The 27,243-nt window shown below is 38.4% G+C and overlaps 1 protein-coding gene across 2 annotated transcripts in view; it reads left to right on the top strand.

The window, feature by feature from the left end:
* The window catches only part of LOC129671295 (sodium channel protein type 2 subunit alpha-like), a 130,206-nt gene that overhangs the window by 87,692 nt on the left and 15,271 nt on the right, over positions 1-27,243 (top strand). For both annotated transcript variants that reach the window (XM_055600093.1, XM_055600094.1), the window contains exons 16-23: positions 11-367; positions 2,100-2,579; positions 11,890-12,010; positions 13,978-14,132; positions 19,376-19,549; positions 22,297-22,419; positions 24,516-24,797; positions 25,776-25,829. In XM_055600093.1, the coding sequence (XP_055456068.1) occupies positions 11-367; positions 2,100-2,579; positions 11,890-12,010; positions 13,978-14,132; positions 19,376-19,549; positions 22,297-22,419; positions 24,516-24,797; positions 25,776-25,829 (1,746 nt within the window). The remainder of the gene's footprint in view (positions 1-10; positions 368-2,099; positions 2,580-11,889; positions 12,011-13,977; positions 14,133-19,375; positions 19,550-22,296; positions 22,420-24,515; positions 24,798-25,775; positions 25,830-27,243) is intronic.

Below are 27,243 nucleotides of genomic sequence, written 5' to 3'. Positions count from 1 at the left end.
TTTTCTCTAGCTGAGAGTGTTCAAGTTGGCAAAGTCCTGGCCCACGCTGAATATGCTCATTAAGATCATTGGTAACTCGGTGGGCGCTCTGGGCAACCTGACCCTGGTGTTGGCCATCATCGTATTCATTTTTGCCGTGGTCGGCATGCAGCTGTTCGGGAAGAGCTACAAGGAGTGTGTCTGCAAAATTTCGAATGATTGTGAGCTCCCGCGCTGGCACATGCATGACTTCTTCCACTCCTTCCTGATCGTGTTCCGTGTGCTGTGTGGAGAGTGGATAGAGACCATGTGGGATTGTATGGAGGTCGCCGGCCAGACCATGTGCCTTACTGTCTTCATGATGGTCATGGTGATTGGGAACCTCGTGGTACGTAGTAAAAACATTTTTGTCCGTTTCAGTTACAGATAATATGGCTTTAAAAATGTTTGACTGAAGAACATTGTATGTTTTAGGGAGTGTTATTTTCCGTCGAGTTTATTTCCAGTTGTCTATTACATAAGATTTCAGGAGCCACAAGTGACTTAGACTTCTGTAATTTTCACATCTTCAAAATGCCTCTTGAGCCAACGTTGTTCCACATAATTTATACATGTGTCAAACGATTACATTGTTACTGTATAAATACATATTAGCAAGATATGTTGATCAAAATTAAATAAAACAAGGAAATGAAGTTCAATATTGGACATTGCATAACAGGATTCATCTATATAGATTAAAAACATTTTATAATAGACAAAGATATCCCATTTATAATCCATAAGAAATTAAATTTGGAAAAATAACTGTGGCACTATAATTCAGTGTTCTTACAGAGAAAAATTCAAACTTACAACCTCAAAGTTGAGTTAGAATGAAAGTTGACTTCAGTCAGTGCAATTTGTAAGTTTCTGAACTAAAGGGACAAGTAGGTCAGGAGCCACGGCAAGGTGATTGACAGATGGTCATTATGGACCCAACTCTTTCCTTACACATGTCACTGACATTTTCACTGGAATTTTAAATTCTTCCCCAAGGTTGCACTTTTGTACTAATAACGCTTGTATTTGGTCCCTTCTGTATTTTTATTTTGATTCTTTGTTTGAATAATGAAGGACTGTGTAAATGAAACCCTGATATAAAACTAAGACAGTCATGTTCCCAACAAATGCCTGGTTGCGCAGCCCTCGCCGATAAGGACGACGCAGCAACAACGGATTTGTCCAGCAGCAACTTTATTGTGAGGCTCTTAACAGCAGATGGAGAAGGACCCCGAACCCTGTGTGCGTTCTGCTTAAGTAGCCAGCAGGGTGACTTGTTCGTCTGTAATTGGTGCTCCACACAAAACCCAATTAGCATGTGGTCTCCAAATGGAGGACCACACAAGCCTACATTAGCATAAGGCGGCGCATGCGCAGATCGCAAAACAATGCTGGCAAGAAGAACCAGGAAGCAGGAAACCGGCGCCATCTTGTAATGGCGGGAGTGGCTCCCGACAACCTACCTTGTCTATGGGCTTAGAGATTCATAGTGATACCACAACTTCATTTTTAATTTAACATTACCAACTTTGTTATTGTATAAAAACCACTTCTTTAATGTATTTATAGCTCCTGCATAAACTAATAGCAACTGAAAGAGGGTTTTGAAGCAAAATTAGGAGTGTTCTAGCAATAAACATTTTTCTTGAACTTACCAAGTTACCAAGGTGAAAATGTTTGTGATGCTGCAGAAGCTGAATCACAGTTAAGTAAATGAGAGCTCTATTTGGTTTTGGGTAATAAAGTTACAATAAGTATTCAGTGTCCTAAAAGATAGAAATTATATGTTCAAAATTATAATAGTCCAAAATAACATATTTCTTTTACTGCAGAGTTGTCTAGATTCTTCTGAATGTAAAATTAGTCTTGACATTTCATGCATGGTAGCTTAAGGATTTTTAAATGAACCTGCAATAGAGTGTGAATAGTATTTGCTATCAGGTGTTTGCTTGTTTTTACGTTGCTGTGCTTCAGGAGACTTTGTTTTTAACAACATCTATGAAGACAACTCTACTTCTCACAACTGAAGCAAGAGAAATGGCAGGCTGTCTGATCTCTCTTCCTCGACTCTCTTTTAGGTTCTGAACCTCTTCTTGGCCTTGCTCCTCAGTTCTTTCAGCTCTGACAACCTTGCCGCCACAGATGATGATAACGAAATGAACAACCTCCAGATAGCCGTGGGAAGGATGCAGAAGGGAATTGATTTTGTTAAAAGGAAGATACGCGAGTTCATTCAGAAAGCTTTTGTTGGAAAGCAGAAAGCTTTAGATGAAATCAAACCCCTTGAGGATCTGAATAACAAGAAAGACAGTTGTATCTCCAACCACACGACCGTGGAAATTGGCAAAGACCTCAATTACCTCAAAGATGGAAACGGGACAACCAGTGGCATAGGCAGCAGTGTGGAGAAGTATGTGGTAGATGAGAGTGACTATATGTCATTCATAAACAACCCCAGCCTCACTGTGACTGTGCCCATTGCTGTTGGAGAGTCTGACTTTGAAAACTTAAATACAGAAGAGTTCAGCAGCGAGTCAGATATGGAGGAAAGCAAAGAGGTAGGAATTTTAAAATAAAAGGGGTACTTTGGTATATATTCATGTGGCATTAACACTATTAGCTATTTTCTATTGTATGTCGTTTCCCTGCAAAAAAATAGAAAATATCTACTGTAACGTTCATAGAGTAAAGATGATTGACAATGTTAGATAATTCTGGCTCAGCAAATGTTTTTGTGGTTTAATTTTTCAAATAGACACTTGCCAAACTCATAATATTAGCATTATTTTTTTTCCTAAGCATTTTCAAAATAAGCATAGATAATACCTCAGTGTACATACTTTCTTCCTTGTAACTCACCACAACAATGGTTTTAGTATGTACTAAAAGATAACTAATGGAAAATGGTTATTACTCTCATCTTGTTATATTGTTGAATGTAATGAAATACTTCATAAAGAACAGTAGTTAGTTTGCCCAGAATTATTAATATGTGCTGAAGTTAACTTGGATCTTGGCTTGATTTAGTTTCGTGTTTCCTAAAGCTGATTTTTTTGGTAGCTTAACTAATTAATTACTTTTTATTAATTAATTCAGTTTACATCTTGGTTGGAGGCCCCTCTCTCCTTTCTTCCAGCCCCACTCCCTCTTGTATCCCCCTCCCCTCTTTCTCAGAATAGAGGAGCCCACTTACCCAGACACCCCAGCTCACCTATTCACATGAGGACTGAGTTTGTCTTCTTCTCTTGTGGCCTTGTAGGGAAGTCCCAACAGGGGAAGTGATCAAAAAGCAGGCAACCTAGTCTGTGTCAGAGACATCCCCAACTTCCCTAACTAGGGGCCCACATGAAGCCTAAGATGCCCATCAGAATTATCTTATTGGGATCTGTGCGTTGTAGTATTTTTTTTTTAAGAAAGAGAAGTTTGTGATGGGGAATAGTACTAAACCCTGTTGACTAACCCAATTGAGCACATCACCCTGCTGACACACAGAAAGCCCCCCCTGTGTTACTGAATGCAGATTCTGATCTGACTAACTCAGTGTCTTCATAACACATTCTTTGATTTATGAGATGATTAATCATGATGAATACCAGTGAATGCTTAGGTTGTGCCTTGTTACTAACCCTTGAGATAAAGGGGAAACTGAGGCACAGTCTATTTTGCAATGTCTAAATCAATTCCTTTTTGAAGGGTCGATAACTGGATGGATTCAGCGGTTGGTTGGGGAGTTGTTTTAATTAAGTGCCCTTTTGTGTTTTCTCCAAATTCACTTGGCTCTTTATCAGCTTTCTGGATTGCCTTGAATATATCATTTAAAATCCATGCCCTAATTCTGTAGGCTTTAACTCTTCTGCTATTTTGACGGTATTTAGTGCAATTTCTGTTATGATCTTTGAATGTTTCTCTTCTTAACTTTTTGAATAATGTTGAATCCGTGCTAGATCGATAATCTTTCAAAGAGAAATTTTGTAGTGTAATACAGTGACCTTCAACTACTTACCGTTCTTACTTCTCACAGGGGTGAGACCAAGCTGGTGCCGTCAAGAATGCCGCTCTGGTGTTTTTTAAGCAGCCAGAGGCTCAAGCCACCACTTTTACCCAGGTTACCCAAGCAAGTTGCGCATATATAAATATGATCAGTGTCTAAATGACTTGACTGGCCTGCATGTTACTCAGCTACGTCCCTTGCCCATCCATTGGCAGTACAGTAAGAACATGCACAGCTGCTCTCAGGTTGGGTCGTATAAAGCATGGTCAGGCGAGGCTGACAACCCCAACTTTTTTCTTTCGTTTTAAGGGAAATAAATTTAGTTGCTAGTTCATTTATATCGACTTTGGTAGAAAGTGTATACTCATTTACAAGTAAAAGTGCATGCCTTTGCAGATTTTATAACTTCCACTTACTGCCGCAAGTTTGGAACATGCTAATGACCCAGAAGAGGATTGTAGGTGCTCTTTAAAAAACACTGAAGAAAGTCTTCTGTCCTCTGCCTCTTTTGTTTTTGTTTTGTTTTCTTCTGCCACTTTTAAAATACATCCCAAGTAAGTGTGCTTTGTTGGTAATATTTTGCTCAGTGTCTGGAGGGTAATATGCAAATTAAAGCAATCCCTCACCCACATGCAAACTTCCCAACCGACTTTCGAATGTGATAATAATGTAAATGAATGGAGTGTTTGCATTTTGCTGCCAGCAGCAAGGGTATAATTTTCATACACTTCATTTTAGGGAAAAGGGCAATGTTTAATTTAGCAATTGACCAAAAGCCTTTGCATTTAGAATGATTCTCTTGGAGATTCTGTTTATATTTACTCTTAAAATTCCTAGAATAAGAGAAAAGGACACAAGTGTGCTCGTACACCAAAAATAAAAAGGAAAAGGAGAGATAAACTTCTGCCTATCTTTACATGGTTTGCTCATTCAGAAGATAGAGCTGGACTCCGTTGTCCTCACCTCCTTTACCCATAGTGACTTCCTTGGTAGTCCTCCCTTCTCCACACCACCTATCAAACTTTTCCCATGACCTAGTGCTTACATACATCCTGCTCCTAAACACCTCCATAGGAAAATCACAGTGAGCACTTCTCTCTTTGCTGTTTTTTTAATGAGAGAACCCCCACATTGTGTGTAACTATTCTGTGAGCTCCTTTTATCTTCACTAATACTGAATTCACAATTCTGAGCACACATATTTAAACCAAATTGCTTCTTCCAGCTTTATCACTTTTGTAGAAATGTTACTAAAATACTTTATCCCTTAGAATTAGTGACATTAAAACTGTAAAGTAACCCATAATAAAAGCATGTTGAGCTTTTTTGAAAGGAAGAAATACTGTAATACTATTAAAACATTCCTTAATATGTTGGAAGAAAATTTCATTACTAGTAACCCTGATTCACGAAAGGTGAGAACTTGCATATCAGAAGAATAGTGTATAAAATATCTAAGACACAGTCAGCTCCCTTATACTACAGTAATTCTTCATTTTCTTTAGGGTAATGGTTTGCTTCTTCATTTCTTATTTCCTAAAAGGCAAAGTTAGGTCCTTTAGTCTCTGAATAGACCACTTTCCAGTTCCAAGGCACTTGGGAGAAAAGGCAGTCAGGTACAGAACCTTTTGAAGTATTGAGGTAGCATATCAAGAGTAAATATATTAGAAGAAACATCAAGCAACAACAGATTCTTATCACTTTCTATTTATTTTTGAAAAGTCTTTTATACTCACTTTTGGAAATGTAGCTTAGTCCCTAAAAGAACATACTAAATTCCATCATGGAAAGCATGAAGGAGCCCAAAGTCTATATAGGTCAGAGCTGAGTGAACATTGGTAGGGATGGCATCACTTGGTAATAACTCATGATTTTTGTCATAAAATGGGAAAGATTTTTCAGTGGGGGTAGTGATAAAACAAAACCAAACAATTTTACATAGCTGCAATATCAGACCAAATTGGACCAGACACATTGGTAATCTGCTGATGGTAGGCCATCACAATGTAAATCAACTTGTTTTTTTTTTTTTTTTTTTAATTCCAAGGAAGATATTTAAGTCTGTTATCTATGGCTTAAAGTTTGCAGTAAGATAGCCATTATAAATAATAAAATGGCTTCCTGGGTAAATCACCATAACGAAGATGGTGTTTTTGTTTTGTCATCTTCCTGATCGAAAAGTTACCACCAACACTTTCTTTTGAATGTCAATGTGCTCCAGAGCTGTAACCCCATCACCAAACCAGACTCCACCTTCTGATGTTGCCTTGATAATATTTTCCCCGTAAAATTACTTTCAGTATATGCTAGCATAAGGATCCAGGAATAAATGTTTGCCATTTTTTGAGACCAAACCAGTACAACCTGGAATACTTGATTTAATCTGCATTTGAAACAATTTCTTTTTGAAATCTTAGTGTTTTATTATTAATAATAAGTTAAGTTAGAACATATTTTATTATCAATATTTGAAAAACACTAATTACATTTTAAATAGCTTAGCTTCATGATAACAAACAAATGTTTACCTGAGAAGCTGAATGTGAAATATAGTTTCTTAAACTTTTCTCCACTCGGGACTTAATCATGTTTAACATTATTTATTTTCTGACAAGCTATGAGTTTGACAAAACAAATAATAATTTATTGTTGTTGTAGACAATGAAAGTTAAAATATAATCTTTAAAATTAAAACCTGAAATAGTAGAGACAGGAGAAATAGCTCAGCAGGTAAAATGCCTGCTGTGAAAGCGGAAGAATGTGGTTTTGGATCTCCAGAGTGTGTGCGACAGCCAGGTACAGCAGTAGTGTCTGTTACCCCAACACTGGGGTGAGACAGAGACAAGAGGACATTTGCTGCTCTCTCCCTCGTCAGCCTCTCCGAATTTCTGAGCTCTTGGTTCCAGGCAAGAGACCCTGACTCAAAAGTAAGACAAAGAGCAGTGGGCAAACATACAATATCGACCCCTGATCTTTACACGCACACACATACACATGCACTAACATGTACATATGCATGGATCCACATGACCATGTACATAAAACACACATGCACATCCCCCAAAACATGAAGTAGTGCATTTTGATATTTATTAGATCACTAAGTGAAGCATGGATTTTTCCTGCTCAGCCCATACAATTTTGAGTAACTACTGAACAATAACGTCATTGATATGAAGAGTCCATAAGGTATGTTTTTTTACCCAAACATGTTTCAAATTTCTGAGTATGATTGCTGCTGGTGTATGTAGCGGCCCTCAATGGCTACTCTTATCTAACCTTTTTATTACCTTGACTTTGTAGTGCACCCATATTTTGTTCATGTGTAACTAGGCAAATGTTCCCCTACTAGTATCATCCTACCCCATTCATCACTTTATAAGTTAGGCATGGTAGTAATAAGGAAATTTAAATATTCAGTATTTCCAAAAGGAAGTATAGAACTCACAAAACTGTGTCTGTGTGCAGCCCATTCATAATTTGCGTCCTTGCTTTGGAGCACTTTGCAGTGTGTGATGCTCAGATGGGATACTACCAGACGGCCTATAAGGAAAACTTATTAAAGAACCCAAGTTTCAACAGTGGCTTAGGATAATAGACACCTGATAGCTCTAAGTGGCAATTTTGCATGTGGTCAGGTTAATGAATTCATCAGCAGCAGATGATTTTTATCTTCTTAATTAATTTCATTTGGGGGGATTTTTAGTGCATTTTAAAACCACATATTTTATTAAAATGGTGACAGTGAACTCTTATACAGCAAAAATCATTGAATTGCTATGAAGAAAGGTTTTATTAATCATCATTTTTTTGCTGTACATCCTGAGTATGATTTATGGAGAGTTTTTAATGCATGAGCTCTTCCAATGTATGTTTTCCTCCTACTACACAAACACATACAGAAATTGTGAATGTGACTTGAGTTGACATTAGGGTTCTTAGTTATGATTCATAGAAGTCGGCAGTGTCATAAACACTATCTTTAACCTACAATGCTGAATCATATATCCAGTCTACTAAATGTTTCAAATTAATTAAAGTTGAGTTTACTCATGAGTCATCAGAGAAATTTCCCAGAACATTATAAAAGACAGTAGAGAAAGTGGAGGGCATAGCCACTCATTAACTCTGACACTGAAAAAGTGAGTAAGCCCACTAGACAGTGGTGTGATGCTTCAGTGAGCATCCTGGTCTTTGCTGTAGTCAGTTAAGACTGCGTGTGTAAGTCAACAAGCATGGAAGATACCAAGCTATTCGACTTTGGGGAAGTTGAGAGTGCACCTCCTCCTTATGGGGTTCCATTCGCTCTGGAACAGTAGAAAGAAGGAAAATAAGTTTAAAACAACAACATAAAAACTGACTTGGTAGTGAATTTCTTTATAGCTGACCTTACAAAATCCTCTTAAGTATAAATTCGTGGCAGCCTGATTTTCAGACAGCACTCCCAGTTTCAAGGATTGTCGATCATTATTTTAACACCCCTGAATCCCACAGGAGTCATTATACTCTGCAATTAACTATACCCCTTTGAATATGGAAGAAGTAGAAGTACTTACAGGCTGAAGTTCATAAATAGGCCACAAGGTCATTCATTCATTGACACAAGAAACACACCTTTAGGGCAAGCATTGGTAATAGGTGGAAGGGAAATGCTAAGGACAAAGGTGCAGTCTTTTTCTCTACCCCCCAAATCTACTGGTGTACATATTCTAGAAATGCAAAAATTAAATTTAAATTTCACTTTGTGTAAAATTAACAGCCTGAAGGTTGAAGTTCATTGAAAAATTCTGCCGTTGCTTCTTTATTGGTACTAAGGTGCCTCATAAAAAGGAGTTGAATGTGTTCTGTTACACTATGATTTGAAGAAGAGAAAACAGAGAAGTGCTTTGGCTAATCATTGATAAAACCTATAAATATTTTTCAAAAGAATAAAAAGCACATCAAGAGAATTCTCTTTTACACTGGGACATGACGAACTCTGAATAGAGCAAATTCACTTTCTCTAATATTTTTTTAGTTTCAAGAAATGATTGAAAGCACGTGGTTAACTTCACAATTTGTTCATTCAATGAAAAGCAAATCGGGACTTCAGAGTGAGCTCTGAGGGCTGAACTGTACTTGTTGTTGCCTCATCCATAGGGCTTGGGGTGCTATCTGTGCTCCCAAATATCCTACAAGTATGTGCCAAGATTTCAGTTTCCCTTTTTGAAATACTTTAGCCTATGCTTCATGAAAGGTTGAAATGAATGATAAATCATGGAGAGTTATGATAAGTCCACAAGTCAGGGAAATGGTGAAATGGAAGAAATCAGGAACTGAAGGGATTCATGAAAGGGAACAAAGACAATGGTGGCAGAATAGTGAAAAATTGAATGGGTACTGGTGACATAAGTCTTCATGACATCTTTTAAAGTACTGACAACCCAGATGTGTGGCCGGAAGAATGAGAGCTGGTGTTGCAGGGATCCTATGAAAACTTTTGACGATTTTGAACCAAGATTTCCTGTTATATTTTATGTGGTGGCTGTTCCTAATCATAAAGTACCCAAACTTCATTCTGTTATAAAGCCCTTCATTTATATACCCACCCATCCATTCATTCCTAAGTAATATTTACTGAGCATCAATTACATACTTGCTACTGATTGCATTAGTTAATTTTCCTTTTGGTGTGACAAAATACTCAAAAAAGCAACTTAAGGAAGTGTGGATGTATCTTGGCTCACAGTTTGAGGATACAGACCATCATAAAAAGGAAGGTACAGTGGCAAGAGTATGTGATAAAACTGGTTCCATGGCATCCACAGCTAAAAAGCAGAGAACAATGACTGCTGGCTCTCAGCTCACCTTCCCCTTGTATTTAGTTAAGATTCCAGCTCATGGGATGCTGCTGTTACATTTGGGGATGGTTTTCCCCCTCAGTAAATTTGGTCTAGGGATCCATTCACAGATAAGTTCAGAGGTGTCCCTTTTATGTGTGTGTAGAGCCTGTCAAGTTGGCAATCAAATGGACCGTCACACTAATGTATGTACTGATACAGACATTGACAAGTGCCAGACTAAGCATGTGGACGTGACGAGGGACTCACATTTTTACATTGGGAGCTCCATTCTGCATTGCCAGTGTTTTTCTCATTATTAAAAGGAACTTTTTCCATTTTTGCTGTGTATAGTGAAATCAGATGTGACTGAAGTTCAGAGTCTGGTTACCTATACTGTGTTTCAAAATCCTATAAATGACAAAACCTGTGTTGCATGCCTCTGAGGTACAGCAACTTGATACTAGATAAATCTCTACAAGTGTTAAGAGAATGTCTTAGGAGTCAATTACAGACCCAAATATACTTACGTAAGAAAGAGTAAGACCTAAAAGAAAGGATATAAAATTAGAAAAATACTAAAAACTTGGAATAATTGTAATAAAATTTATTTTGGTGTTTCATCAAAGAACAAAATATTTTCAAGTTTTAATGGCAAACATATTATTTATTTCCCAATGTTACAACATTTTCAGTAAGAAGAAATCAACTTATAGTGTTCAACCATTTTTTAGATAAGTTTAAAGTAATTCCAAACCTAATTCATAGAAAGCAGAAGTATATCATATTTTTGCATGTATTATTGGCATTGTTAAGATAGTTGAGACATTTCAATTTCATACATATATACATAATATTTTCTTCATAAGAACTCAAAACATGCTAAATCAATACCTCATAAAAATAAAGTTATTTTCATAATGTAAAGGAATCATCTTAGGGAAAATCCATATAATTCTTATCCAAATTATGAGTATTATCTTTCCAATACAAATTCTAGCATCCATTTGATTCCAGTGTTTCATATGTCAGTGTTTATTTTATCATGTGCTTCCTTCATCCTCTTGGTAAAGGAGCTCTTTCAGCTCAGCCATCTCCTAATGTTATGCACTAATAGTAATAACATTGTAACAGGTTCGAGAATGCTGTGGCCTAAACTACTCTGGTTCCATGTGGCACTCACTCCTGGCCCCACACCATGCCTGTGACATTTTAAGATGAGGTTTAAGACTGGGACTTCAACCTTTATGCTGGTCCCAAGGATAGACTGACCTGAATAAAGTATATGCATGTCAACATTTGAGACGACTTTTTGCTACTATAGTTTCTTTTGGATGATTTTCATTTAACCCAAAGGAAACAAAACAACAGACAATGATCCATTTCTGCAGTTTCTAAGAGGACAGGCAAGAGTGCCAAGTGACAGGTAGTTTCCAAATGCACAATGAAACCCAGGAGTGCATTGGCCAAAGAGAATGCCAGATACCTGCTCTTGCTGTCTAGCTAACAATGTGCTGCTCTTTTCCAAAATAGAAAGTTATAGAATGTCTTTAATAACAACCAGTAGTCTATGTTTTCATGTCAATGAAAAGTGGATAAATTTAGATTGTTGCTGTTTATGTGCATTTGACCAAACCTTTTCTACATTTGACATGAAAATACACTTGTGCAGCTTTTGTTGGTTGGGTCACAATTTTAGAAAACAAGCTATACCACTTCCAAATAATTTTACCAAAGCAAGATCCCAGTGACCATATGGCTGGCAGCTTGCATAAGGTTTCTGTAGAATTCTGGTTCAGAAGCCCTATAGATGGACTTGAACAAAAGCTATTTAAGCTGTAAACACTGTTTAAATAAAAATTAAAAGAGAGATTCCACCATGCTGTTTCTAATCTTGTGACCCCCACCTCTCCCAAAGCAGATTGGCATTATATTTAAGTTATTCTTAAATTACAGATCAAGAGAATGCGTATGGAAGACCGGGGGGTACTCCTTAGGAATCTTTATGTTTGCATTAGAGAAAGTGTTTAAAAGCTTTTCTGTGGAATTGGTTTTCAGAAACTGAATGCAACTAGTTCATCTGAAGGCAGTACAGTTGATATAGGTGCTCCAGCAGAGGGAGAGCAGCCAGAGGCTGAGCCAGAAGAATCCCTCGAGCCAGAAGCCTGTTTCACAGAAGGTAAGCAAACAGTGGGGTTCTGGAGCAGCCTTCTCTGTCTCTCCATCTTTCATGTTACTTATCTTTATCTCTCTGTCTACCACTGAGCCGTCTCTAATCACCCATGCCTATCTATCTAACAAATTTTTCATTTATTTCCTTTGTTTTAAATCTCAAAACAGACAGTTTTTTTTTTTTCTGACTATAGCTTTAATTTATGCTACTGGATTCTTTTGCTTTTGAATGAACTGATCACCTCTCAGAGATGCTGCTAGTTTGTTTGCTTTCTGTTGCTGTGATAAAACATTCTGACCAAAAGCAAAATGGGGAGGAAGAGGTGTATTGAGCTTACATTTCTATGTCACAGCCCACTATGAAAGAAGTTGGGGCAGGAAGTCAAGACAAGAACCTAGAGGCCAGGACTGAAGCAGAGGCCATAGAGAAATGCAGCTTACCAGTTTGTTCTCCTGGCTTTCTTAAATGACACATGACCACTGCTAAAAGAGCACCATCCTAGTGGGCTGGGGCCCGCTTTTATCAATCATTAATCAAGAAAATGCCCTAAGGATTTGTATACACACCCATCAGATTGAAGCATTTTCTCAGTTGTGGTTTCCTCTCCCCAGATGACCTGAACTTGTGTTGACAAACCCCTAACCACCCTATTTGACTCTTCTGGCTATCAGATACGTAACTGTCTTTAAAATGTCTTTAACGTCTTTAAAATGAAAAGGAAAGGACAAGCAACTAAAAGGAGTAAGGAAATAACCTGTCACTGAGTGGCCACTAACATAATAATTAATAAAAATACATTTCGGTCTGACCTTGGGTAATAGTTTTCTGACTCAATCAAGGTCAAGTATTTCTGTAATGTTTGAACAAAGATGAAAAGTATAAGAAGGCTGAAATATGCTATGTGCTTTTATAAGGGGATGCTGCCAACATCGGAGTACTCTCAAAAGGATTTAACAATGAAAACTAAAATTATGTCCTATCAGAAGAGCATCAGCTATATGCTTTAGCAAGAGTGATGAGTATAAAACTCATATGAAACCCCCGGGCTTGGCTCACAACCTCGAGTTAATGCGTTGAGCATCATTCTCAGACGTTCCTGTCATTAATTTTTGTTTGTATTTGTTAATTGCTTCTTACAACTTCAAGTTATTAATAGGACTCTTATAAGGCTCCCAAGAGCCAGCCCCAAATCCATTTTAATACATAAAATTCAAAAATTCAACTTTATTAGTAAGATTTTTATAAGACTTTGCTTTATGATAATTGTTGCTTTCTGGGACTGTAAAACTCATTGAAAAACCACTCCCTCTAAAATGTACATTCCCCAAGGGCAAGGCTGTTTCACTTATTATAATCTTATTGTGGTTTTTCAAGTATAGTTTTCAAATACAACAGCTTTTCAGTACATACTTACTGAGAAGCCTTTTCCTTAGTACCTCACAGGTTACACACAGGTGCTTGTTGTATCGTGCTGATAATGAGCAGGAACAAAACAACTCAGTTATTCCATAGTAGTGAACATTTATGTACCTTCCCATAATGTCATGGAGAGAAACCTAATGAAGTCTTTCACAAACCTTATGGTTAGATGGAGAAGTTATATTATGCTATGAGGTGAGTAATCAGAATTTAAACAGATGTCATATATACGTAGAGTATTAGGATTTATCCATAGGACAAGGGCAGAACAGAAAGATAAGCTGTGCCTTTTACTTTGTGGTTTTTGTGTGTGCTTGTGTGGTTTATGACATACTATACTATAGTTATCACACATAAAAATAAATGGCCATTTAACAAATCATTAAAAAAAAAACTATGCTTCTGGTGTTGATTTCTGTAAGCGGAAGCCATCTTTAAAATGAATTGTTTTACACTGCACTATGAGGTAATGAGGGAGGTGCTTGACCCATCGTCCCAGCGTTGCAGGAGGACTAACTGGTGGCCTTTCCTTCATCCACTCTCACGTATTTCAGACTGTGTGAGAAAGTTCAAGTGTTGTCAGATAAGCATAGAAGAAGGCAAAGGCAAACTGTGGTGGAACTTGAGGAAGACATGCTACAAGATAGTGGAACACAACTGGTTTGAAACCTTCATCGTCTTCATGATCCTGGTCAGCAGCGGTGCTCTGGTAGGTGGGGGGCCTGCTCCTTCCTCACTCCCCTTTGCTGCCATTGAACTTCACTTTACCCATGTGTCAAAGAGCATGCCGAGAAGAGGGAAGGATGTGTGGGAAAGGGCCCTCAAGAGCAGCTTACACTGCCGTATCTGGAGGAGCCAGACAGGATCACACTCAGGCAGTGTGTACTCCCATAGTATTTCAAAGAGAGTGTCTTTGATTTTTAGTCACCAGCCGCAGTTCCTCTTTATCTTTGCATAATGAAAGTTATTCTCTTATTCTCGGGTCTGTTATTATACCTTCCATCCATACAATGCAGTGTAAAGGCAATTGTTTTCTAGTTTAAGAAATAGATTGTAGTGTCTATGCAAAGTACCTGCTGGCAAAGAGAAAGACTGGTGGCAGTTCTACAGAATGGCTAAGCAGATACAAGGTGGGGTTGCCAGATGATGCGGGTGCTGCTTAATAGAAGCCTCTTGCTGGAAGCAGTCACCTGACATGTCCACACCAATCACTTGCCAGCCACAGTAAATGGTGACTAGTCAGCTAACTTAATTTCTTAGTATTTATTTACTTACCTACTTACTTATTTAATCGCTTTACAGCCTGATCCCAGCTGCCTTCCTCTTCTCCCAGTTCAGTCCTCACAACCTCTCCCTCTATTATCCCTCAGAGAAGGAGAGGCCCCAAATGGTACCAACCCACCCTGGCACCTCAAGTCGAAGTAGGACTAAGCTCATCTTCTCCCACTGAGGCCAGATAGGGCAGTCTAACTAGGGGAAAGGGATCCAGAGGCGAGCAACAGGGTCAGAGATAGCTTCTATTCCCATTGTTAGGGGACCTACATGTTGACCAAGCTACACATTCCCTACGTATGTGTAGTGGGTCTAGATTGGGTCCATGCATCTGCTTTGGTTGGTGGTTCAGTCTCTGCTAGCCCCTATGGGCCCAGGTTAGTTTACTCTGTAGGTCCTCTTGTGGTGTCCTTGATTCCTCTGACTTCCTCTATCCTTTGTCCGATTCTTCAACAAATCTCCCTGAGCTCAGCCTATTGTTTGGCTTTGTTTCTCTGCATCTGCTTCCATCAGTCACTGGATGAAGCTTCTCAGAAGACAGTTATGCTAGTATCATTAATAGTGTCAGGGGATGGCTTTCTCTCATGGGGAGGGGGTCCAAAATTGGGCCAGTCATTGGTTTGCCATTCTCCCAATCTCTGCTCCATCTTTATCTCTATACTTCTTGTAGGCAAGAAAAATTTGTGGGTGGTTTGGTGTCCCCCTCCCTCTGTTGGAAGTAGCACCTGGCTACAGGAAGTGGCTACTATCCCCTGCTGCTAGAAATCTCACCTAGGGTCATCCCCATAGACTCCCGGGTACCTCCCCTGTCCCAGTTATGCCTGCCCGGCCCCCAACCCGTGCTTTCGATTTCCTTTCCCTCTCATGGTCTTCTACCCCCTCTACCCCCACCTGAATTTCCCCACCATGTTACCCTCCCCACCCCTTCTCCCACACAGTTTCCTGCCTCCATCTACTTCAGATGTCTATTTTATTTCCTCTTCTGAGTGAGATGCAGGCATCCTCCCTTGGGATCTTAGCTTGTTACTTGGCTTGTTTGGGTCTGGGAATTGGAGCATGGTTGTCCTGTACTTTATGGCTAATATCCAGTTACAGGTGAGTACACACCATGTTTGGGGTTTGGGTCACCTCACCCAGAACGATATTCTCTAGTTCCATCCATTTGCGGGCAAATTTCAAGATGTCATTGTTTCTAATGGCTACATAGTTTCTAATGGTACACTGTGCAAATGTACCACATTTTCATTATCCATTCTTCGGTTGAGAACTATCTGGTTGTTTCCAGTTTCTGACTATCACAAATAAAGCACGCAGTTGAGTGAGTATCCTTGCGGTATGGTGGAGCATCTTTTTGGATATATGCCCAGGAGTATATAGCTGGATCTTGATGTAGAGCTACTCCCAATTTTCTGAGAAAGTGACAGGTTGATTTTCAAAGTGGTTGTACAAGTTTACATTCCTACCAGCAATGGAGAAAGGTTCCCCTTTCTCTACATCCTCTCCAGTATTGTCTCTTGAGTTTTTTATTTTAGCCATTTTCTGACCGGTATGGAATCTGAGAGTCATTTTGATTGGCATTTCCCTGATGACTGAGAATGTTGAACATTTCTTTAAGTGTTGCTTGGCCATTCAATACTTCTTTTTTGATAATTCTCTGTTTAGCTATGTACCCCATTTTAATTGGGTTATTTGGTTTGTTAGTGTCTAAATTCTTGAGTACTTTATGTATTTTGGATATTAGCTCTCTGTCCGATGTAGGGTTGGTGAAGATCTTTTCTATATTCTGTTGCCTGCCGTTTTGTCCTATTGACAGTGTCCTTTGCCTTGTAGAAGCCGCTCAGTTTCCCATTTATTAATTGTTGATCTTAGTGCATGAGCTGTTGGTGTTCTGTTCAGAAAGTTGTCTGCTATACCAATGAGTTCAAGTATATTCCCCACTTTCTCTTCTTTTAGATTTAGTGTATCTGGTTTTATGTTGAGGTCTTTGATCCACTTGGACTTGAGTTTTGTGCTAAGAGACAAATATGGATCTATTTTTCTTCTGCATGCAGACATGCAGTTAGACCAGCAACATTTGTTGAAGATGCTATCTTTTTTTTTCATTGTATGGTTTTGGCTTTTTTGTCAAAAATAAGGTGTCCATATGTGTATGGGTTTATTTCTGGATCTTCAATTCAGTTCCACTGATCAACCTGAGCATGCCAATACTATTCAGCTTTCATTACCATTGCTCTGTAGTACAGCTTGAAATCAGGGATGGTGATTCATCCAGAAATTTTTTTATTGTACAGAATTGTTTTGCTATCCTGGGTTTTTTTGTGTTTCCATATGATGTTAATGGTTGCTCTTCAAAGTCTGTAAAGAATTGTATTGGTATTTTGATGGGGAGTGCATTGAATCTTTAGATTGCTTTTGGTAGCATGGTCATTTTAACCATGTTAATCCTACCAATCCATGAGCATGGAAGATCTATCTGCTGATATCTTTTTCAATTTCTGTCTTCAAAGACTTAAAGTTCTTGTTATACAAGTCTTTCACTTGCTTGGTTAGAGGTACACCAAGATAGTTTATATTATTTGTGGCTATTGTGAAGGGTTTTGTTTTCCTAATTTCTTTCTCAGGCCATTTATCATTTGTATAAAGGAGGACTATTGATTTTTTTTTTTTTTTTAGTTAGTTTTGTATCCATTCACCTTGCTAAAGGTTTTTATCAGATGGAAGAGTTCTCTGGGAGAATTTGGGGAGTTACTTATGTATACTATCATATCATCTGAAAATAAAGATACTCAACTTCTTCCTTTCTAATTTGTATCCCTTTGTTCTCCTTTAATTGTCTTATTGTTCTAGCTAGGACTTCAAGTACTATATTGAATAGATACTGAGAGAGTGGGCAGCCTTATCTTGTCATTGATTTAGTGGAATTGTTTTAAGTTTCTCTCTATTAATTTGATGTTGCCTATTTACTTGCTGTATACTGCCTTTACTGTGTTTAAGTATGCACCTTGTATCCTTGATCTCTTCAAGACTTTTAACACGAAGGAGTGTTGGATTTTGTCAAAGGCTTTTTAAGCATCTAGTGAAATTATCATGTGTTTTTTTTTTCTTTCAGTTTGTTTATATGGTGGATTACATTGAGGAATTTTTCTATATTGGACCATCCCTGCATCCTTGGGATGAAGCCTAATTGATCTTGGTGGATGATGTTTTTGAAATGTTCTTGGATTCAGTTTGCGGGTATTTTATTGAGTATTTTTGCATCAATGTTCATAAGGGAGATTGGTCTGAAATTCATTTTTTTTGTTGTTTTGAGGGTGTGTACTTTAGGTATCAGGGTGACTGTTACCTCATAAAATGAGTTTGGCAATGTTCCTTCTGTTTCTATTTTGTGTGGAATAGTATGAGGAGTATTAGTATTAGTTCTTCTTTGAAAGTCTGGTAGAATTCTGCACCAACACCATCTGGCCCTGGCCTTTTTTTGGTTGGGAGCTGTTTGGGAGCTGTGTAATGACTGTTTCTATTTCCTTAGGGGCTATAGGACTATTTAACTTGTTTACCTAATCTTGATTTAACATTCGCAAGTGGCATCTATCAAGAAAATTGCCCATTTTGTTTAGATTTTCAAATTTTGTGGAGTAAAGCATTGCAAAATTAGTTTGCATCTGACTTCATTTAACAGAATGTGTAATTTAATCAAATACTCATTAATATAGTGGAAACAGGATGACCCGTTTTCCTATATTGTGATGTGAAAGTAGTTGCATTTCCTTTACTATCAATTTGCTGAAAGTGTTTGTGAGTGAATTTCATTAAGACAATGACCACATTGCTTCTGGAGGCCATTAATCGCACTTCTGATTTGACTGAGAACTGCATCCTGCATTTGATTCAGTGGAGAGAGGAACTGACTTCTCGCCAGGGTGTAACCTCGCTGGAATAACTATTGGCTCCCTGGTACACTCAGTCAAAGCTTAGCAAAACACAAGTCCATGCTCACACAGAAGCTGGCTTCTGGATCCGTCCTCTATCAGCTGCATTCTAAGCTCCAAAGCACTTGTGTTAGGCCCAGTCATAAACCAGGATCCCTCATTCTCTAAAAGGCAAACTTTCTTAGTTCCTTTACCCAGGACACCACACACTGTTAACGCTCCTGTAAAAAGTATTGTGTTAAATGGTCTTTTCGTTCTAGAGGCCCAGGGGCCCCTCGAAAATGATCGCACCCTTTTCTCCTAAGAGCTGCAAAATGACAGTGCCTTCCAGACACACCCACAACTGCTAGAGAAAGTAAAGAGACAATCTTTTCCCCTTTCCCAGGCTCAGGAGACTCTTTGTCATGTACTAGCACGTCTCTGGGAGGGGGGTGCCGGTGATTCTGAATTCTGAGCTACCTCTAAATGACACTTCATCTCTTGCTTGAGAAAGAAACATCTGGCCTTCTCTCACACATCTTAGGCTCTTCGGTGATAGTCTCAACATCCAGATTGTAATAATGCATGATTCTCTGCATTATTAGGATGCAATGCCCGGGTGCTCTTTACATGTACAAATATCTGTGGAGCCAGGGCAGTGTGGCGACCCTCCTTGGCCCTCACTGAAGGAGGCTTGCATCCTATTTTTAACCCCAATACATAAAGTAGAAACTGTTGATGACAATGAAATCCAATACCATGTCTTCACTCACAGGCCTTTGAAGATATATATATCGAGCAGCGAAAGACCATCAAGACCATGTTAGAATATGCTGACAAGGTTTTCACTTACATATTCATCCTGGAGATGCTTCTAAAGTGGGTGGCATATGGTTTCCAAATGTATTTCACCAACGCCTGGTGCTGGTTGGACTTCCTGATCGTTGATGTGAGTCCTCTGCAGTTTCCTCTTCTGTTCTTTGGCAGGTGATGATTAGCACCAGGCCTGGCTGAGGCCAATTGCACAAAGCAGGCATATGGGGAGACACTGCTTTTGCCCAAGTGCAAATGCTGTTTTCTTCTTTGCCAGTGGAAGTATACCTGAGACACGCCTTTTCGATTTCAGTGCTGCCCTATATTTAGTGACTTAGTTTAAACATAATATTCAAATAGTATATAAAATTCTGGGCTATGCAAAAGTTAAGGTTGTTTTTTAACTTTGCTTTTAATTTTCACATTTCATAAAAATCACAGTTGTTACAATTCTTCCCAAGCATCTTTGGCAGTAATAAATTGTCAGTGCTTGAGCCTGCTGAGAAATATTGGTCCCATATGCAGAATATTAATTGCAGGAGAATTTGAAATTCAAAGCCAAAAGATAACACTGGATTCATCTATGGTTAAAAACAGACTGGCTAACCAAACTTTTAAGGATTTACTAATTTACATCAGTTTAAAGATATTAAGATGGAATACCATAATGTCAAAGTGTTTACAACTGAATATGGCAAATTTTTCCTAAATGTAACATGCAAAGGGTACATGTAGAATTACATTGAAAATCTTCAAGAAATACAGAAAGACAAAAACAGTGAGTCCAGGACAGCCAAGGCTACACACAGAAACTGTATTGAAAAACCAAAAACCAAAACAAAACAAAAAACCCAAAAATAAAATTAAATTTTCTGATTCACCTGAATTCACCTAAATTCACCTGATCTCACATCTACTGTTTTAGATATGTGAATAAGCTCAGAATTGTATGTTAAACTGGTTGATATTTTTTGAAAATCAAATATGCTTTCTGATCATTTGTTTTTTTTATGGAACTATAAATAGAAATGCCACTTTTCTGGTCCTAAAGGGCATTAAGGTTGACCAGTTAGAACAAATATGTAGTCAATAGCTTCCCTTGAGGAGAGGTTTCGTGAGAGTAGAATGAACCAGAGTTTGAATGACAAGATGCCAGTAGGTCCAGAAGAAGGAGGGACACTCGTGTGTCCCAACTCTGATGCCTCAAGCCATGAAGCAGTAGTCCTTGGGGGGAACACAGAGTGCGGGTAATAGGATGCAAAGGCTTCTAAATGGAAGAAACAGTAAGAAACACAAGCTAGCCAAGTGTTTGAGGAACCCATGATAGCATCCATGGAAATGTGAAAGTGTGGGTTTCGTAGAGAGAAGGATATTGGAGGATTAGATACAGGGAAGTTAGAAGATGAGCTGGCTGTGCAAGGGAGAGGAAGGGGTGAGGGTGTGACTACTGAAATAGAAAGGGTCTTGTTGAAAATACAAACAAGCAAAGACCCAGAAGACTGAAGATTTTTATGGTATCCTAGGAAGATCCAGATGTATCTCCTTTTCAACGTTAGTGCAACAACTTACTAAAAGTGTCACGGCTTACCACTTCTTCAATTCTTCAATGCTTGGATACTTCTGCCCCAGCTCAGAACATTTTTCAGTTGTTAAACTTTTCTTGGGTTCTGTCTTCAGACAATGTGAAGCATTGTAGGTCCTCCTGGCTTATATTCAGAAAGCCTTCACAGCTCTTGATAATTCAGACACTTTGCTCTTCAGTTATCTGTGAAGACTTTAGAAAGACCAAAACTGCCTAGATGAATTTTGCCCTTAAATTCAGATAATACATGCAAAATCAGTTTAAATAAACCAAGGTTTTATATAAGAAATTCTATTTATTTCTGTTATTTTCCTTAGAAAACATTTTCAAATGCTTATTATCACCACACTTTTAAACCATATTATGTATTTATTTCTGCTAATCTAATTTTCAAATGTTGGTATACTTTAGAACAAGATATCATTTTTGAGTTCTTGAAATATTTATAGCTCCCAAAGTTAATCAGATATTTTAGTGCTGTCTACAATAGCTTTCATTTTCCAGCTGAGAGTTTCAGAATTTTTACCAATAGCACTAACTAGCGATCTACATAAATGACTAAAGAAAATAATAACCTTATCATTCTTTAGTTATACTAAAATCTCAACTTTTCTTTCTTTTTTGTTAATTATTAATTAATTGGTTTCTTGAAACAGAGTTTCTCTGTGTAGCCCTGGCTGTCCTCGACTCACTTTGTAGACCAGGCTGGCCTTGAACTCACAGAGAACCTCCTGCCTCTTCCCAGAGTGCAGGGGTTATAGGCGTGCGCCACCGCATCGGGCTCTTTCTTTTCATTCACTAATTTTATTTGCTTTAATTATGATAGTTCTCAAAATGTGATTCATGGATCAACACTGTTGCTTTTTTCCAGAAAACTTAGAAAAATGTAAATTCTCAGGCCTTTCCTCACACTTACTTAATCAAACTCTGCCAACTCTCAATGGTTTTTAATTGAAAATAGATTTTGTGTGTGTGTGTGTGTATATTATACTCTGATCACAGTTTACACTCCAGCTCCTCCCAGATCCTACCCACCTCTTCACCCACCAAATCCGCAGTTTTTCTTTTTCTCGTTAGAAAGCAAACAGGCATCTAAAAGGTGATGGGGGCAGGGGGTTTCAGTAAGGGAACAAAACAGACAACGACATTGCTGCTGTGACGCTCAGTGTTCCTAACGAGTCTCTGGGTGATATGGAAACTCACCCGAGCTTGAGAACTACCTGCTTGCTCATTGTAGCAAAGCTGAGATGTGTAGACTCTTTTCTATAACTTGTAACCAGTTGCGTGCTCTCTTTGTATAGGTCTCGTTGGTTAGCTTAACGGCTAATGCTTTGGGCTACTCAGAACTTGGTGCCATCAAATCGCTCAGAACATTAAGAGCTCTGAGGCCACTAAGAGCCTTATCCCGGTTTGAAGGAATGAGGGTAAGACCAAACATCTTAGCATTTGCTGGAATTATAATTATGAACAAAGTGAAATGTTCTGAAGCAGAAAAGGGCAAATCCATGTGGAGTTTGCTTCTTCATCTTCACATAACCAACCACTCAGTAATATGTATTCAATGTCTATAAAGCAGTGTATCATTTGACTCACAGAACTCAATACCTGATGCTTCATTTTCATCAGGGAATTCTTGATGATATCTCATAGGTTGCTGACACGAATCAAGATTACTTATCTTCTGTTTCCAGGACTTCTTACTTGATGCAACTTAAAACTACCCGATCACGACTCATCGTGTCTTCACTGCACTGTGTTATGTACTTTCTGCCTTTTGAAGTCTGAATCTGCCCTTTTAGTTTTTGAGCACAGACTGAGATATCTAAAAAGTAGGTCAGCTGGGGAAATCTAATTCACCCTTAGAAAGATAGGACAAAGGCCTGGGAGGAATTCACGCTGACATTTGTCATCCCCTGGGACAAAAGCCTAAAAACATATCGTTACCACCTAGAAAATGATTGCACCCTGTCTCCATGGTATTGGGTATTAAAAAAAAATCCCAGTAGCTTGTAGAAATGGGTGTTTTTGTGATACTTAAAATAGTTTCCTGTAATCCTAGCACTCAGAAGCCTGAAGCAATGGGATGGGACTACCAACCTACCAGGTCAGTTCCAGGCCAGGATGAGCTACAAGGTGGCACCCTGTCTCAAAAACTCCTTAAAAAACAAGACTAAAACAAAAATAGAAATGAAATAGTTACTTAGACTTTATCAGAGTACACGAACACAGAGTAACGTTATGTGTGTCTATATGGTCATGTTTGTGTATGTTCTTCTATGTGTGGTCGCATAGAAAGAAGTGGTTGGTTAACTGTTGAATATTTTCCTGTTTAACGATCTCTTAAATCCCTATTTTTCCAGTAGTAGGCTTAATAAGCAAAGGGTGTTTAGTGAATATGTTTCACATTTTCTATGTTAAATTCATCTTTCATATACCTCCACTTCTCCTGTCTTGACCTTGGGACCAAATCCAGACCTTATATGTGACCGACAGGTATTCTGGCTCACAATGTACCCTGAAATGTTCCCAATTTGGTATTTTATACTTTTCATTTTAAAAATTGCTATTGTTCTTATGATGATCTCATAAATTTATGCCATAACTTGTGATCTTAATTACTTGTTGATTTTAAATATCTCCATTCCTTGTCAAAATTTTGTTACATACATGTGTTTACCCCTAAAAACGCCCCATAATGTGAAATTCATTCCATATTCATATGAGGTTTAGAATTTAAAACTTCTTTGCTGGGTAGTGGTGGTATACATATTTAATCCCAGCACTTGGGAGGCAGAGGCAAGTGGATCTCTGAGTTTGAGGCCAGCCTGGTCTACAGAGCAAGTTCCTGGGTTACACAGAGAAACTCTGTCTCAAAAAACAAACTAACAAAACTTTCCTGGGTTAAGCTCTTGGATAGTTTTAGATAATAGTCAATTTTGAGGATAGGTATATTTTTTCTATAATTGATTATTATTTTCCTTGTTATATAAAGATTTATATTTTATATTATATATATGTGTGTGTGTGTGTGTGTGTGTGTGTGTGTGTGTGTGTGTGCGCCTGCTTATATACATGTGCACCACGTGTGTGGGTAGTCACCTCAGAAATTAGACCAAGATGTCAGAGTCTCGGTAACTGGAGTGGCAGATACTTCTGAGCCTCCATGTTGGAAAGCAAACTTAGATCCTCGTGAGCAGGAAATACTGTTAGAGGTCCTGACTATTATTTTCTCTTTTCTTTTTGAAGATGTATTTATTTCTAGTCTGTATATGTTTGTATGCCTGGGTTTGTATGCATGTCTGTGTAACACATGCTTTTAGATGCCCTTAGAGGCTACAAGGGAATGTTACCCACCTGACATGGGTGCTGAAAATCCAGCATAGGTCCTCCAGGAGAGCAACAGTGCTCACAACGGCTGAGCCATTTCCCAAGCCAATCCTTGCCTTCTAACACCATGTGAAAGTAAGTGAACATAAAGACTTTTCTCTTCCCGGGTTTCTCCCTTGTCTTCCCGTGCCAGGTTGTTGTAAATGCTCTTCTGGGCGCCATCCCATCCATCATGAACGTGCTTCTCGTCTGCCTGATCTTTTGGCTAATATTCAGTATCATGGGAGTGAATCTCTTTGCTGGCAAGTTCTATCATTGCATCAACTCCACCACGGGGGAGATGTTCGATGTGAGTGTGGTCAACAACTATAGCGAATGCCAAGCTCTCATAGAGAGCAACCAGACAGCCCGGTGGAAGAACGTGAAGGTCAACTTCGATAACGTGGGACTTGGATATCTCTCTCTGCTTCAAGTAGTAAGTGACCACCTGGCTCTTGCTTGTGATGTGTCTGAAGTTGTTTTTCTCTGGGGTGAGAGGCTGCCTCAGAGCTGTTAGAATGACTACCACCAAAGAAAAGAGACATAACTTTTTTCAGCAACCTTGACACACCATTTCTGGAAACATTAATTAGTAAGCCATATGAGAAACAATAAAGAGGTTTGGCAAAAAAATGTAAAATAATTACCATATATATGATCTGGTGATTCCAGCCCCAGGCAGGTGTCCAAAGGAAATGCAAACTCCTTTGTTTGTGGAAACATACGTGCATCTTCATCTCTTTCCACATACTGATTTTACTTTGCAGGTGAAATACCAGCAGAATATAGAATATTGCATAGAATATACCGATTCTAATTGTAGTGTCATTTACCACCAGTATCTATGATATAAGTCTATCAGTGGGTGAATGTCTAAAGAAAATGTGGTATATGCACAAACAGAATAATACTCAACCTTGTCTCATGCTGACCCTGTTCCTGAAATGCTTTCTTGGTTTCATTATGATAATTATAAACATATCAGCATCAAAGGCTGTTGAGGCAACTTTTATGATCATATATTGTGAAGGTAGATCAGGATTTCATTATAGATGTTAAATAGGCACCCAAAGATTTTATAAGATATAGCAGTGAACAATGCATCTATTACCAAACATTTCCACTGAGTTTAAATAATAGCCACAAACCATATCACACAAATGTATTTGAATGAATCTTGGTTAATTATATACACATTTTTTAATTGTGTGTATTTGTGGGGCACTATGGGATGTGTTGATACATGTACACACTATGTAATATACACCCAGATGAAGCTTGTCTGTCTCCTCAAACATTTCTCGTTTTTTTGTGGGGAAAATATTCAGAATGTTCTTTGTTTGTACTTTTAGTCTGATAATTTACTTTTTAAACTGCAATAAGAGGAAAAGCAAATATTTTGACTCTTTTACAGGCCACCTTTAAGGGATGGATGGATATCATGTATGCAGCTGTTGACTCAAGAAATGTAAGTCTATCTAGAGAAAATTGCTTACTTGGATCAAATGAGTACATCCACATTATTGTAAATTGTTGATGGCAAAGAAACCCCATATAACTACAGATCCATGCACAGAACAGAACTATTTACCAAAGTAAAGTATTTCTATTGCATTATTTCTTTAAAACAATTTTGTTGGGGATCCCAGTCTTTAGTTACAGTTAAAATTCCTTCCCTTGTAAAAAGATCTAATAGCAACCTTCTTAAAAATAATTAGTAACCAAACAGTTGAAGCTGGTTAGTCTTTTTTAATTTTTAATCAGATAGGGTTTTTCTTTTTCTCACTGCACATTTTTGAAGATTTATTTCAAGTGAGTGTTTTGCCTGTTTGTATGTCTGTGCATCTCATGTACTCCTGGTGCCCACAGAAGCCAGAAGAGGGCTTCAGATCCCCTGGGACAGGAGTTACAGACAGCTGAGTGTGCTGGGAATTGAGCTCTGGCCTACTGGAAGAGCAGCAAATACTCTTAACAGCCCAGCCTCTCTCCAGCCCCTCAGTGTGATTTTTTTTTTTGTCTTTTCTAGGAAGCTAGGACCCTTGTGCTTAAAAATTTTATGAACTGTAGTTTCAAAATGAGACGTTTTATTTTTGTGAACAGAAATCCTCCGGGCAGCTTTCTTCATCTGCCATAAGTTTCCTCCAGCACTTGATCTTCTGTGAGGACGGATATGACTAATGATGACTAACAGTGGGGAACACAGGAAACAAAGCAAACAAGCCAAAACCTAATAGTGTCTCCTGCCAGGTGGAAGTGTATGAGAGAAGGTGGGAATTTGCAAAATCTACCTTATGAGCAAAGAGGAGGTTTTGCTCCAGGTTTTATCAACAGCACACAGTTTATTCAAAGAAAGTGGCATTTTAGAAAGAGATTGATTTCTGGTTTGCTAGATCCCCCAAACCACTCTCAAAATGGCATTTCTCTGTACCAGCAATTAGCTATCTGTATTAAAAATCCCTGAGGTTTTTTTTTTTTTTTCAACCTCATAAAAAGAGAAAATTGGATAGAAGACCAATAGAGGCAGAAACTTCTAAAAAAGCCCTGCATGATGACATCAGCAATTCTAGCTTGGGTGTTTTCTCAATCATGATAGTAATGATTTACTTGTCACTGCACAGGATGCCAAGGGCCATCTCATCTCATTTAATTTGCGCAGAAGCCTCGTGTGCTTGCTGCTAACTCGATTCATTATTGAAGCAGACAGGTTCAACATATTCAATGGAGAAACATTTTTGAACTCTGACTAGAAACTGTGTCATAATGGTTTCTGTAGGGAGCTCTCTCCACCTCTTTAATTAGCTCACTCAGAGCTATTTCTGCCTTTAGCTCCAGCCTCCATGGCACACAGCTTACATTGCCTCTCTCCCTTAGAAACCCAGCAG

This window comes from Psammomys obesus, unplaced genomic scaffold, assembly GCF_907164565.1.
Source record: "Psammomys obesus unplaced genomic scaffold, mPsaObe1.curated_primary_1811, whole genome shotgun sequence".
Lineage (NCBI taxonomy): Eukaryota > Metazoa > Chordata > Mammalia > Rodentia > Muridae > Psammomys > Psammomys obesus.
The sequence above is the reverse complement of the archived record's forward strand: the minus strand, read 5'-3'. Positions and strand labels throughout refer to the sequence as shown.